General features: G+C 38.5%; 1 protein-coding gene across 1 annotated transcript in view; it reads left to right on the top strand.

The window, feature by feature from the left end:
- The window catches only part of DCHS2 (dachsous cadherin-related 2), a 458,783-nt gene that overhangs the window by 196,882 nt on the left and 245,976 nt on the right, over positions 1-15,925 (top strand). Inside the window, exon 2 of the mRNA XM_042781410.1 lies at positions 8,462-8,653. Coding sequence (XP_042637344.1) covers positions 8,462-8,653 — 192 coding nt within the window. The remainder of the gene's footprint in view (positions 1-8,461; positions 8,654-15,925) is intronic.

Below are 15,925 nucleotides of genomic sequence, written 5' to 3'. Positions count from 1 at the left end.
ACATCTTTCTTAGTTGGCAGTCAGAGAGACCCCTCTTGGCCTCTAGGAAGGCTCCCTTTGAGCCTGACAGAGTGGCTACAACCAACCAATCCCAATATCAGAATTCTCTACACCTGAGAGAGAGCGAACTTCCCAGGAGATTGTTTTGTGGTGCACCAACAGAAAAACATCAGGTGGATAACTTTAACAATCAGGTACTCAGTTGCTCACAGTGAAGTGGGAGTTACCAAGATGATGGATAGAAAAGCCATACTATGTAATTTACCACACTGCAGTGACAAATACTTGTCAAGTATAATTTTTTATAAAGTTTGGTATTTTTGATGCCTAGATTTTTCTAGCAACTTTTGCTGCATAAACTCACAGGGATTTATGACGTTTCCTTTGTAATATACAAAAAATTTAGTTTTACCAGGATTTATTTTAGGCCTTGTGTTTTTGTTCCACTGATCTGCCTGTCTATCCTTTTGTCAGATCAACAGTGTTTTTATTATTTAGTTTTTAATACCTCGTAGTTCAAGTTATCTACCCTATTAATCTCTTTTCACAAAATTTCCCGATGGTGTTCCTTTTTTAAAAACAAACAAACAAACAATAAGTAGTAGAATTAATGGTCTTTTGACTTCATTTTTCAATTGGGAGCAACATATTGTCCGAACAGTAAATATATATGCCAAAATCAAAACCAAACTCGCTGCCATCGAGTGGATTCTGACTCATAGCAACCACCATTGGGTTTCCAAGATGGTAAATCTTTACGGAAGTAGATTGCCCTGTCTTCCTTCCATGGAGCAGCTGGTGGGTTTAAATTACCAACCTTCTGGGGTTAGCAGTCAAATGCCTTAGGCAATGCGGCACCAGAGCTCCATATACATATATTTATTCATATTATATAATATGTAATTAGATATAACATATAGAAATTATATAGAAATTATGTATATATTATATAGAAATTGTGTAAACATATTTGCTTTAACTGGAGGATACATGGGTGCTCTGGTGGCATAGTGCCTAAAGGCATTTGACTGCTAACCAAAAGGCTGGTGGTTCAAACCCTCCAGCCACTCCTCAGAAGGAAGATTTGGCAATCTACTTCTGTAGAGATACCACGTTGGAAACCCAAGAAGGGGTCACTCTGAGTTGAATTGACTCAACAGCAGTGAGTTTGAGTTTTTGCTTTTGAAAGATATATATTCAGGTCTACCAACTTCTCTAAGAATACATTTATAAAAGTGAAACAAAAAGAAGTTCTGTTTCCTACCTCTAAACAGTTTCAAATGCCTTAAGATAGCAGCTGTTATAGGTTTTTTTTTTCCCCCCAGCTGATTTTATTTGTAGCATTTTGGATGCTTTGTAAAAGCATTATGAATTTTATTCTATGATGATACAGCTTGGTCAATGGATTATGTTTTAGGAATAAGAAAGTTATTCCTAAAAGAATGTTTGATGAGTGTTATGAAACCTGTTGTTCTTACCTGCTTTCTCTAAAGGTGAAAATAGAATAGTAATGAAAGTTATTTCTAAAAGATCCTTTCAACTTATGCACAATGTTAGATTCATTCATTCATTCATGTAATAAATACTGTGATTGTCACAACAAATGACCATAAACATGGTGGTTTTAAACAACAGGAATTTATTTTTTCAGTTTTGGAGACTGAAAGTCTGAAAGCCAGCAGCCTCATGTTTCTTTGGGGGCTTTAGGGAGGTATCTGCTTTTTGCCTATTCCAGCTTCTGGTGGCTCTCATCACGCTTGGGCTTGTGGCCACATAACTGTAACCTCTGCTTCTGTGCTCACAGTGCTTCCTCTTCTTTCTTATGTCAGATCTCTTTGGATTTAGGACCTATTGAATAACTCAAAATAAGCGTCTTTTCTCAAAATTTTAGTGTTCAACATAACAAAATACAGTAACATTCACAGGTTCTGGGGATTGGTACATAAATATATATTTATGGAGGCCCACCATTAAGTGCATTATAGGAAGTGAGTGTGAATTGGAAAGAGAAGCAGTCCCAAGACTGAACTGTTGTAATGGTTAAAGGACATGAAGAGAACACAGAGGCAGTAAAGAAAATTGGAGAGGTCAGTGAGGTACAAGAGAAGGAGGAGAGTCAGAGTGTTGCTTATGATGAGGGAAGTGTTTTAATAATGAGGAGGTGATTAGCTCTGGGAAAAGCTGCTGAGTGGCTTAGTAAAATGAGTATTGAACATTAATTATTAGACTTGGTAAGATGCAGGTGGTTGGTAAGCTTTCCAAAATTAGTTTCAGAGAGTGCTATTACTTCCATCCATTATGTCCCCAATGTTGAATCCAACTTCCACTAAAATATGGTAGTCTTGTTTTAGGCACAGGGTCTGTGGTTTGTCAAGAGCTTTGAATGAAAAAAGTTATTTTATGATTTCTTGTTCTTTTCTGTTCAAAATTGTGTGTGTGTGCATGTGCATGTACGTGTGATGGTTAAGATTTTGTGTCAACTTGGTTGGGCCATGATTCTCAGTGGCTTAGCAGTTATGATGTAATTTTTCAGTGCTATAATGATGTAGTCACCCCGTGATGAGGTCTGATATAATGTAATCACCTCCATAATGAAATCTGCTATGAGCAGTCAATTAGTTGAAAGGGAGTTTCCTCAGGGGTGTGGCCTACATCTAATATATATGGATATTCTGGCAAAGGTCTCTGGTTTTTTGCTGGATCTGGATCCTGCATCTGTCTTGTCATCATCTGACCTTTGATTCTTTGGACTTGAGCCAGCAGCCTATCATATTGCCTGCCAATTTCTGGGACTTTTTAGCTTTTGCATCCTGTGAGCTAGCAGCCTGTGGTCTTAACCTGCTGATCTTGGGTTTGTCAGCCCCTGCAACAAGGTGAGTCAGAAGAAGCCTCCAGCTAGACATCTGACCCACAGACTTGGTACTTGATGGCCTCTACAATGGTGTGAACTATTTCCTTGAGATAAATCTCTCTCTATATATATATGTGTATACATAAATAAGCTTCACTGGTTTTATATCTCTAGAGAACCCAGACTAAGACATACAGTATGTCTGTGTGTGTTGTATCAATAACTTTGTTTCTTCAAACAAACTGTTATATACTCATGATAGAAATTTTAGAAATTATAATGAAGAAAAAAATTAAATTAGTTTATTTAATTTAAAATTCCACCTGAACTGCTGTCAGTTTTTGCAGGACTTTCTTTCTGTTTTTGTTTTATTCTATTCTTTGATTGAGCCCTGTGAGTTTTATATAAATCTCACTCACTAAATCAATATGACTGCCTAGAAGCAGGTACAGAACATGTTGCCCACAATTTATCACCCTGTGACTTTCAGATTGGGGCTAGCTGATGTGAATGGCTAAGCAAGTGGCCCCACACAAGACTGTCCAGTTGTTAAAGACCTTCCTAGATGAAAAACAAAACCAATGGCTATGAAGTCAATTCTGACTCATAGTGACACCATATGTGTCAGAATAGAACTGTGCTCCATGTGATTCCCAATGTCTGATTTTTTTGAAAGTAGATCACCAGGCCTTTCTTCTGAGGTGTCTGTGCATGTTCTTGGACTGCTAGCCTTTAGGTTAACATCCAAGTATGTTAAACATTTATAGCACCCAAGATTCCTTTCCCAGGTAAAGACAGCCCATTTTGGCAAAGGGAATACATTAGATCTTTTCCACTTGAGGAACATCCAAAAAGCATGCAAACATGCTTTCAAGGATTAGTGGTTTAGTTTGTTGATTCTCTCCATGCCACATTCATATGGCAGAATCTTTATCCAGATGTTAATATGAGGGAAGTAGTAAACACTTTTTAGATTTCAGAAAGCTAATAATGGAATCAGGGAGATCTTTATATCATATTAATATTTTGCATTTTAGTAATCTTCCCATTAAATTTGTGACTCAGGAAGAACAATTTTGGGAGTCAGAAAAAATTAATGAAAATTCTCAAATTCATGTCAGTCTAAAATAGGTAAATTATGTATTGAGATGATGAGCACAGGGATGATATTGGAAGTACTATAATGTGGCTCTGAGTAGAGTCAGGAGTAAAATTTTCCCAAGATCTCCTCTACATCACAAATTAGCACCATAACATTGTGATAACAGATGAGCTGGACCCAGTGTTTCTTCCTTTCATTTAAGCAGCTGTCTCTGTACCCAGGGCACATTGAGCTTATTGATAAATGAAGATTCCCTCTTCAAGCTTTAGCAGACTCATTTCCATTTTCTATTATTTAAATGCCCTAAATTTTATATGCCAGTCAATGAATGTTGGAAAATACAAGCCTCATAAAAATATCAAATTAATTCTAGGCATTTAAGACCCAATTATTAGTAGGTAGAATATGTTGTTCTGCAGTATTGGGTCAATAATTTTAGAGAGTTGTGCTAAAACAGAGAGGGTGGAAAATACTCTTATTTTATGATTCTGAAACTCAGAATCTGAACTGCATAGTGCCTAAGGCACTTGACTGCTAACCAGAAGGCTGATGGTTCAAACCCACCAGCCACTCCTCAGAAGGAAGATGGGACAATCTACTTCTGTAGTGATACTGCCTTGAAAACCCAAGGAGGGGTCACTATGAGTCGGGTCCGACTTGACAGTACATAACAGCAACAACAACAAACTCTTATCTCACTTTTGACTTCCTGTATTTTGATTTTTCAAAGTTCAGATAAAAGGTTCTGCTAATAGAAATAAGGAAACTTTTTATAAAAGACAAGCCCATTGTTAATAACCCAAACCCACTGCCATCTAGTTGATGATGACTCATAGTGACCCTATAGGACAAAGTAGAACTGCCTCATAGGGTTTCAAAGGATGTAAACTTTATGGAAGTAGACTTCACATCTTTCTCCCACAGAGTGGCAGGTGGGTTTGAATGGCTAACCTTTTGGTTAGCAACCAAGTACTTTAACCACTGCACCACCAGGGCTCCCTCACTTGTTAATACATACTATCAAAGGCTGAGAATAAGTTTTAGAATTTAAAGTTAATTGTGCTTGTCTCCTAAATAAGCCAAAATTAATTCAGAATACCATATGGTTTTAGAAGATATATTTGGTGTCTTTGGGAACTTGAAGCTACTAAATTATTAACAGCTGTCAGAATGGAATAGACTCAATTATTTGGAGCTTGATTCTTTGTAGAGGGGAAATTTATAGATTTCCTGGTTCAGCCCAGCCCATCTGATGCAAAGAATAACTTGCAAATATGTACACTGTTTGCACAGGATGAATACTTTTGTCAGAGAATATGAGATAGGTGAGAGTGAAGATAAATTTGAGAGGCTGTATCATCAGTTGAAAAAAAAATTAGACAATAACGGAAGGAAAATATTATTATCAATTAGTAAGACTTATATCAGGCCTAGGGTTGCCCAGCCTCAACACTATTGACATTTAGGTTAGATAATTGTTTATCGTAGGAGCCTGTCATGTGCATTGTAGAATGTTTAGCATCATCTCTGGCTTCTCTGTGAGAAGCAGAAGTGCCTCCAGGCATTGCCAGATGTCCCCTAGGGGGCAAAATTGCTCCTAGTTCAGAACTACTGGACCAGACTACACAAAGAACCCTAAAAGTCAAATTCTCATATATGCCCAAGATAGAATGAGATGAAATAGTAGACATATTGAGAATTTTGGATGTTGAACATGTTATCTGGATGATGTTTCATTGGTAAGCATTATAATTAAGGTGTAGCTCTTTTATGTATATTGTCTCTATGAAAAGTTGATCCATACTTTTTATTTAAATAAAAAAAAAAAAAAAAAAAAAATATATATATATATATATATATATATATATACACACACACACATATAAGCTCTGGTAGCATAGTGCCTAAGGAGAGGTCACTATGAGTCGGATTCGACTCGACAGCACATAACAACAACAACAATGTATATATATATATATATATAGAGAGAGAGAGAGAGAGAGAGAGAGAGAGAGACAGAGACAGAGAGAGAGAGAGAGATAGTAGGGATACTGCTAATGTGTTGTTGTTTTTAGACTATTGAGTCAGGTCCTACTCACAAGAACCCTATGTACAACAGAATGAAACACTGCCTAGTTCTACACCATCCTTGGAATGATTGTTATGCTTGAGCTCATTATTGCAGCCAGTGTGTCACTCAATCTCATTGAGGGTCTTCCCCTTCTTCACTGACCCTCTTCTTTACTGATCATAATATCCTTCTCCAGGGACTGGTCTCTTCTGACAATATGACCAGAGTAGGTGAGATGAGTCTGGCCATTCTCACTTCCAAGAAGCATTCTGGCTGCTCTTTCTGCAGGACAGATTTGTTCGTTCTTCTGGCAGTACATGGTATTTTCAATATTCTTCACAAATACCACAGTTCAAAGACATCAGCTTTTCTTTGGTCGTACTTATTCATTGTCCAGCTTTCACATTCATAAGACTGAAAATGACATGACTTGTATCAGGCAGTATGTCATCTGATTTTCTGCCTGCTGCTTCCATGAGTGTTGACTGTGGATCTAAGTAAAATGAAATTCCTGACAAGTTTAATCTTTTCTCAGTTCATCACGTTGCTTATTGGTCCAGTTGTGAGGATTTTTGGTTTCTTTATTTTGAGGTGTAATCCATACTGAAGACTGTAGTTTTAGATCTTCATCAGTAAGTGCTTCAAGTCATCCCTTCACTCAGCAAGCAAAGTTATGTCATCTACATATTACAGGTTGTTAACGAGTCTTCCTCCAATCCTGGTATCATGTTCTTCTTCATATAGTCTAGTTTCTCAGGTTATTTGCTCAGCATACAGATTGAATTAGTATGGCAAAAGGATACAACTCTGATGTACATCCTTCCTGGTTTTAAAGCATGCAGTATCCCCTTGTTCTGTTTGAATGACAGCCTTTTGTTCTATGTACAGATAATGTAGGTCATTGATTTTCTTCTTGTCTGCCCTCTATGAAAGCCTTACAGAAATATTTAGGACTACTACAGTCAAATTAAATCTATATAGTAGAATAACACTGGGAAAACTTCTCCAGATGTAACTTTCCACTTACTTATATTTCACTACAAAATAGAGGTGACTTGGAGACCTACATAATTTTATATGTTTATCTTTAAAAATAAACTAAAGGCACTTGTGGCAAAACTGTTCGTATTCAGCAAATATCCTTGTGATTCTTTGTATTTTCCAGCCTCCCTTAGTTAGGTTAAAGCCATGTGACAAGTACTGTCCAATAAAATATGAACTGAACTGAACTTTTGGGCTGAGGAACTTAAAGTCAGTGTGCATCCTCCATCTCTCTCCTCCCTTGTGGTAGTGGGCTTGGGAACCTAGCCATTGCACACCCTTGTGAACCAAAGTAATAGCTACTGCTTTCATTTTCTCCATTCTCTATTCTCTTTTTTCTGAAGTGCCTATTAACTGGATGTTGATTCAACTGAATTGATCCTCTTAATTCTCTCTTATTTCCATTTGCTACCGTCTTATCTATTTTTTTTGCTACTTTCTGGAACCCAGTTGGAATTTGATTGTGTGGTATAGGTATAGATGTTTGCTGTTACTGTTAACTGAGTTATAAGTCAAAGGGATTATGTTGAGTTTATGAGCTCAAGAATTTTTTGAGTACCATATATATAGCCTGTTGTATGTCTCATTGTGTACTCCCACAGTTGGTATAATAATTCTAGTTGCTTCAGTTTTTCTACCAGGCTTAGGTCTGATGCTAGTGTAAATGCTGTCACGGAGGGTAGGGGGAGATGTCCTTTCTTCTGGGCAGCTCCACTTTAGAGTACATTTCTTGGCAAGCTAAGCATGGGCTGGTTTCAGTTACCATTCACGCTCTGGGCCTGGTGCCTTTGTGCAGTGTTTAGTCTGCGCGACTGACAGTGGCCCTGATTGGGGCATTGCTCCCCAGAAGGCGATCTGGCCTGGAAGACTCTAGAGCTCATACTTGTGTGAGTTCTGTCAATTTGCTTTAATTACCAGTAATGGTACCACTTACTGCCTTGATTCCTTTGTTGTTTCCTTGCTGCTCTCAAAGAGTATGGAGGCAGGGAGTGAGCCCAACATTTAAAGGGCTTATATATCAGAGGGAATTAGTAAATTCGTTGTAAAGTCTTTAACATATGGATGTTTTTAAATGCTTGGCATTGGCTGAGATCACCTAGGTAGTGTGAAAGGAATAAAAGACAAGGGGACCTAAGGCTGAGCTTCAAGGAGCTGGAAATTTGAGATCACTGGAATGAGATCATAAGAATAGGCAAAGGAGACTAAAAAGAACTCAAAAGGAAAGGAGGAAGACGGAGGGTAGGTGGTCACAGAAGGTAAGAGGGAGAGAGAGATAGTATGAAACCAAAGCCTGTCCTTTGTGCATAATTCGTGGTTACTTGACTGTGTGCAAAGCATTATAATAATTCATAACCAACTGAAAAGTAATGCTTGCATTTTACTTCCTGCTTCACAGGTGAAAGCGTCCGATGCAGATGCAGGGCTCTACGGCTTTGTTGAATATTCTCTTTATGATGGATTCCAAAGCTATGTAGCACCTGAAGCATTTCAGATTGACCCACATGATGGACGAATCTGTGTTTCTCAAGATATCGACAGGGAAAGGGACCCAGCCACCTATGATCTCTTGGTGAAGGCCAAAGATGGGGTAAGTCCTTTATGTATGAAATTTCTAATAGTCTCAGAAGTGGACCATTGTGTATATATCCCAAAGTACCAACAATTATCAACAATTGACCAATCCTGTTTTATATACCACCACTTCCTTTCACTGCTGCTGTTGTTGTTGTTGTTATGTGCCGTCGAGTCGCTGCAGTATTTTGAAAGCAAATACCAGTTTACATATTTATTTGATTCACATATTTATTTGATTCTCCATTTAGCATGATGAACAAGGGGATACTGCATGGTTTAAAATCAAAATGGATGTGCATCGGGTTTTATCCTTTCACCATATTTATTCAATTTGTTTGCCGATATTTATTTAAGTCTCAGTCTTTAAGTCAGCTGTCACCATAGATTTTTACCTATGGAATTTCTCTTTTGAAGAAATCGGGTCATTTGTCCTATAAAATTTCTCGCACTCTGAATGTGCCGATTACATCCTTAGGATGTCATTTAATGTGTTTGTGTATTCCCTGCATTTAGAGCCAAAGACTTGATTAGTTTCAGGTTCATTAATGTGGTGTCATATGTTTCTTGTTGCATCATATCAGTAGACACATATTGCTATTTTATTATAAGGAGCTAGGGTGGCATAGTGCCTAAGGCATTTGACTGGTAACTAGAAGATTGATGGTTCAAACCCACCAGCTGCTCCACAGAAGGAAGACTGGGCAATCTACTTCTGTAAAGATTTACTGCCTCAGAAAATATTATTTCATTAGGAATTGAAAAATGCTGATTTTCTAATTCTGTTAATCTAAGAAGAATGTTCTTAGATTAACTATTTAATTACCCTGAAATATAATCCATATAGGAAGGGAAAGATAATGCTTGATTGTTTCTCTTTATTTGACCAGGTTTTAGAATAATGAGTTGCTGCCTTGATCATCTCCAAAGTGACCAGTGATATTTTTCTCCACGTTGTTATAAATTTCTGGATTTTAATATATTTGGTGTGTTTAAATACACCGATGACCTTATGTTTTCTGATGTTCAGGATGACCCCCATCTGACTAGTGGGACATACTCAATTTGGCTACTATGTCCTTTTTTTTGTAAACCACTTATTGCTGTATAAAATGTGCACAGAAAAGTATGCAGATCATAAATGTACAGCTCATTTTTTTTTCTCAAGATGGATATACCCACAAAAGCTGTACCAGATGAAAAAATATTACTGGGTCCTCATAAGCCCCCTCTTGGTCTTTTGATGTAACTATCCTCTTGGCTCCCAATTGCTTTTAAGGAGAACCACTACGTAACTTTTAACACCAGATATTACTTTTCACAGATTTATTAACTTTCAGTGAATGGAGTCATATAGTGTGTATTTCTGTCTAGTTCCCTCACTTGGGCATTATCTGTGAGAATCTTTCATGATGTTCTGTATTCATTTATTGTCACTTTTTTATGTTATTGATGACAGCTGATGTAGAGTTAACTCCTGACACATGGAGAATGAATACACAACAAAATTAAAGACTGCTTGGTTCTGCATCCTGTCTTTGGATCAGTACCAGATTGCACCATTGTGATTCTTAAGATTTTCATTGGTGGTTGTTTAGAAGTAGATTGCCAGACCTTTCTTCTTAGTTTGTCTTATACTGAAACAGCTGTTGAAACCTTCTCAGCATCATAGCAACACACAAGCCTACATTGCTTTATAGTATTCCTTTATGTCCACTGCTCACCTGCCAGTTTATTGTAATGTGGTGGCTTGTATGTTGCTGTGATGCTGGAAGCAATGTCACTGAAAGCAGAACAGACCATCAGTTGCTCATATGCCAGTTCAAGTTGAAGCTGGAGAAAATTAAAACAAGTCCACAAAACCCACAGTATGACATGGAGTATAGCCCATCTGAATTTAGAGACTATCTTAAGAATAGATTTGGTGCATTTAACTCTAATGATCTGCTCTGGTCACCTAGTACCTCTCTGATAAGAATATACCACAAATAGGATGGCCTTAACAAATAGGAGTTTATTCTTACAATTTGGAGGCTTTAAGTCTGAGTTCAAAGTGCCAGGCTCTAGGGGCTGGGTGAAAGCCCCTAAGCCTTGGGCTTCAGCTCTGCCTCCTGCTCCTGGCCCACTGGAGCTAGAGGCATTTCTTCACTCAGACAGCTGCTGACTGCTGAAGCTGCCAAGCCCAAGGTTGACAAGTAACAAGGCACAGTCCCGATATTACCAAATCACATGGCAGGCCATTAATTCAAGTCCATTGTAAGTCTCAAGGTTGGCAGAGCATGGCAGGTGGCTGAACAATGACACAGCTACATGCAGGGTCCAAGCATGCCACAAGCTAGAGACCATTCCCCAAGGCTTCTGCTTATTTCCGGAAGCAGACTATACTCCCTAAGGCAGCTATTCAGCTGCTCACAGTAGATTCCACCATGGAGTTGATTAACAGTCTCATCATGAGGAATACTACATCAAGCTGCCCAGCTACTCAACCAGGCCCAGCCAAGCTGACACACAAACCAAATTACCACATGACCTAAGAGCAATGAGTTGTGGGATGACATCAAGGAAATCATACATGAAGAAAGTGAAAGGTCATTAAAAAGACAGGAAAGAAAGAAAGGACCAAAATGGATGTCAAAAGAGACTGAAACTTGCTTTTGAATGTAGAGTAAACAAAATGAATGGAAGGGATGATGAAGTAGAAGAGCTGAGCAGAAGATTTCAAAGGGTTGCTCCAGAAGACAAAGCAACATATTATAATAAAATATGCAAAGACCTGGGATTAGAAGACTAAAAGTAAAGAACACACATGGCATTTTGCAAACTGAAAGAACTGAAAAAAAGTCAGGCCTCGAGTTACAATACTGAAGGACTGTGTGGGCATAATATTGAATTAAGTAGGAAACATCAAAAGAAGATCGATAGAAGGTATCACAGAGTCACTGTACCAAAGAGAATTGGTTGAAGTCCAGGCATTTCAGGAGGTAGCATATGATCAGTAACTGATGGAATTGAAAGAAGTCCAATGCCTTCGCAAAAACAAGGAATTGATGGAATACCTATTGAGATGTTTCAACAAAAGTATGCAGCACTGGAAGTTCTCAGTTCTTTATGGTCAGAAGTTTGGAAGACAGCTGCCTAGTCAACTGACTAGAAGAGATTGATATCTGTGCCCCTTCCAAAGAAAGGTGATCCAACAGAATATGGAAATTATCAAACAATATCATTAATGTCATATGCAAGTAAAATGTTGCTGAAGATAATTCAAAAATGATTGCAACAGTATATTGACAGGGAACTTCCAGAAATTCAAGCCAGATCCAAAAGAGGACATGGAACAAGGGATATCATTGCTGGTGTCAGATGGATCTTGGATGAAAGCAAAGAATACCAGACAGATGTTTACCTACATTTTATCAACTATGCAAAAACATTTGACTGTGTGGCTCATCACAAATTACAGATTACATTGAGAAGAATGGAAAGTCACAACACTTAACTGTGCTCATGGAGAATCTGTACATAGACCAAGAGGCTGTTATTCGAACAGAACAAGAGGATGTTGTTGTTATTGTTGTTAGGTGCCATCGAGTCCTCTCCAACTCATAGTGACCTTACATACAGCAGAACAAAACTCTGCCCGGTCCTGTGCCAGCCTCATGATCCCTCCTATGCCTGAGCCCATTGTTGCAGCCACTGTGTCAATCCATCTTGTTCAGGGCCTTCCCCTTTTTTGTTGACCCTCCACTTCACCAAGTATGATACCCTTCTCCAGAGAATGGGCCCTTCTGACAACATGACTAAAGTACATGAGACAAAGTCTGGCCATTCTCACTTCCAAGGAGCATTCTGGCTGCACTTCTTCTAGGACAGATCTGTTAGTTCTTTTAGCAGTCCATGGTACTTTCAGCATTCTTTGCCAACACTACAACTCAAAAGGATGAACTCTTCTTCAGTCTTCCTTATTCACTGTCCAGCTTTCACATGCATAAGAGATGATTGGAAATACCATGGCTTGGGTTAGATGCACTTTAGTCTTCAAGAAGACATCTTTGCTTTTCAGCACTTGAAAGAGGTCTTTTGTGGCAGATTTGCCCAATAAAATACATCTTCTGATGTCTTGACTGCTGCTTCCATTGGTGTTGATTGTAGAAACAAGTAATATGAAGTCTCTGACAACCTCAGTGTTTCTCCAATTATCATGATGAGCAAGGGGATGCTGCATGGTTTAAAATCAAGGTGGATGTGCATCAGGTTTTATCCTTTCACCATATTTATTCAATCTGTATGCTGAGCAAATAATCCGAGAAGCTAGACTAAAAGAAAGATGAATGCAGCATCAGGACTGGAGGACTTATTAGCAACCTGAGGTATGCAGATAACACAACCTTGCTTGCTGAAAGTGAAGATGACTTTAAATACTTACTGATGAAAATCAAAGACCACAGTCTTCAGTATGGATTACACTGTGACATAAAGAAAACAAACATCCTCACAACTGGACAAATAAGCAACATCACAATAAGTGGAGAAAAGTTTGAAGTTGTCAAGGATTTCATTGTACTTGGGTCAATAATCAACACTCATGGAAGCAGCAGTCAAGAAATCAAATTATGTGTTACCCTGGGCAAATCTGCTGTAAAATACCTCTTTAAAGTGTTAAAGAGCAAAGATGAAGGACTAAGATGTGCCTGATGCAAGCCACAATATTTTTAATTGCCTCGTATGCATGTGAAAGCCAGACAATGAATTAGAGAGACTAAAGAATAATTAGGGAGCTCTGGTAGCGTAGTGGCTAAGGCACTTGACTGCTAACCAGAAGGCTGGTGGTTCAAGCCCACCAGCCACTCCCCAGAAGGAAGATGGGGCAATCTACTTCCGTAATGATACTGCCCTGGAAACCCAAGGAGGGGTCGCTATGGGTCGGGTCTGACTCAATGGCACATAACAACAACAACAACAACAACAACAACAAAGAATAATTGATTGCTTTGAATTATAGTGGTGGTAAAAGTATTAAATATATTATGGACTGCCAGAAGAGCCAACAAATCTGTCTTGGAAGAAGTAGAGCCAAAATGCTCCTTAGAAGTGAAAATAGCAAGACTTGGTTTCAACTGCTTTGGACATGTTAACAGGAGGGACATGTCCCTGGAGAAGGACATCATTCTTGTAAGGTAAATGGTCAGCAAAAAAGAGGAAGACCTTCAGTGAGATGGATTGATAGACACAGTGGCTGCAACCATGGGCACAAACAAATCAGTGACTGTGAGGATGGTGACTGTGAGGATGTGCAGGATCAGGCAAAGTTTGATCTATTTTGTTCTATTGTACACGGGGTCACTGAATTGGAGCTGACTTGAGGGCACTTAACTACAACATTCCTTTATATGAATGTGCCATAATTTTGTATCCAGTCTTTAATTGGTGGCATCCATTTTTAGACTATTACAAATAGTACTGCAGCCTTAGACATGTAATTTGGTATATAGAAGTATAAGCATTGATTTTGAATATATATTTAGGAATGCAATTGATGGATTATAAGAAAGTTAAAAATATTTTAAAAGTGGTTGTACTAACATATAGTAGCACCAAGAGAATAGAAGAATTTAATTTGTTCTGTATCCTCACCAACAGTTAGTATTTAATGTCTTTTAAATTACAGGAATTGTGGTATATTTGCAGTGATATAACACGTCAGTTTTTAACTTTGTCTTTTCTTGATAGCTAATGGAATTGAGCACTTTTTCATGTCTTTGATTTTTTTGTGTAACTTGTTTTGTGACATGCCTATTAATTCTTTACTAATTTTCTAGTCTATTGTTGTTTTTTTTTCTTATCGATTTGTATGAATGTTTTTTTAAAAAATATATTTGGTATAAAAACACTTTATTGGGTGTTTTTGTTACCTTGTGCCACTCATAGAACCTGGAAAGGGAGAGAGCAGGCAAGGACCACAGGAGTAGAAGGCAGGCAAGACCCAGCCCCTTAGAGCCTGAAAAGGGAGGGAGTGGCTGGGGACCACAGGAGTGGCAGGAGCCAAGAGGTAAGGGGCAGGAGGCAGGAAGGCCCCAGCTCCCAGAGCCAGGAAAGGGAGGGAGCGGCTGGGGACAACAGAGTGGCAGGATCCAGGTAGGATTTAGGTAAGGGGAGGGTGCAGAGGTTTCCAACAGATAAGGGAGACAAACTTGTCTATAAGTTTGTCATCTTATGGGGTTTGCACATTGCTATGAGGCTTGAAGCTGTGCCACTGGTGTTTCAAATGCCAGCAGGGTTGCACATTGTGCACAGGTTTCAACGCAGCTTGCAGACTGAGACAGACTAGGATGAAGGAAGAGGCGATCCAATTCTCAGAAACTTGGACAGGGAAACCTTATGAATAGCAGAGAAACACTGTCTGATACATTACTGGGGAACTTTATGAATAGCTTGGAAACATTTTCTGACACAGGACAGGAAGACAAGGCCCTTGGGTTGGAAGGCACTCAAAATAGGACTGGGAAAAAACTGCCTCATCAGAGTAGAACCAACCTTAATGATATGGATAAAGTTTGTCTTTGAGGACCTCCATGTGCTGACATGGCACGGCTCAAATAGAGGGGAAACAGCTGCAAACATCCATTAATAATCAGAACATGGAATGTACAAAGTATGAATCTAGAAAACTTGAAAGTTGTCAAAACTGAAATGGAATGCATAAAGATTCATATCCTAGGCATTAGTGAGCTGAAATGGGCTGGTTTTGGCCATTTTGAATCAAACAACCATATAATCTACTATGCCAGGAATGACAATTTGAAGAGGAATGGTGTGGCATTCATCCTCACAAAGGATGTCTCAAGATCTGTCCTGAAGTACAGTGCTGTCAGTGACAGGGTAATACCTATACACCTACAAGGAAGACCCATTAATGCTACTGTTATTCAAGTTTATACACTAACCACCAAAGCCAAAGATGAGGAAATTGAAGATTTTATCAACTTCTACAGTCTGAAATTGACGGAATGTTCAATCAAGATGTATTGATTATCACTGGAGATTGGAATGCAAAAGTTGGAAACAAAGAAGAATCGTCAGTAGTTGGAAAATTTGGCCTTCATGACAAAAATAATGATGGAGATCACATGATAGAATTTTGCAAGACCAATGACTTATTCATTGCAAATACCTTTCTTCAACAGCACAAATGATGGCTATATACATAAACTCAACAGATGGAACACACAGGAATCAAATTGACTACGTCTGTGGCAAAAGACAATGGAAAAGCTCAATATCTTCAGCCAAA

This window comes from Orycteropus afer, unplaced genomic scaffold, assembly GCF_000298275.1.
Source record: "Orycteropus afer afer isolate SDZICR_OR568_19922 unplaced genomic scaffold, OryAfe1.0 scaffold00116, whole genome shotgun sequence".
NCBI classification, from domain to species: Eukaryota; Metazoa; Chordata; class Mammalia; order Tubulidentata; family Orycteropodidae; genus Orycteropus; species Orycteropus afer.
The sequence above is the reverse complement of the archived record's forward strand: the minus strand, read 5'-3'. Positions and strand labels throughout refer to the sequence as shown.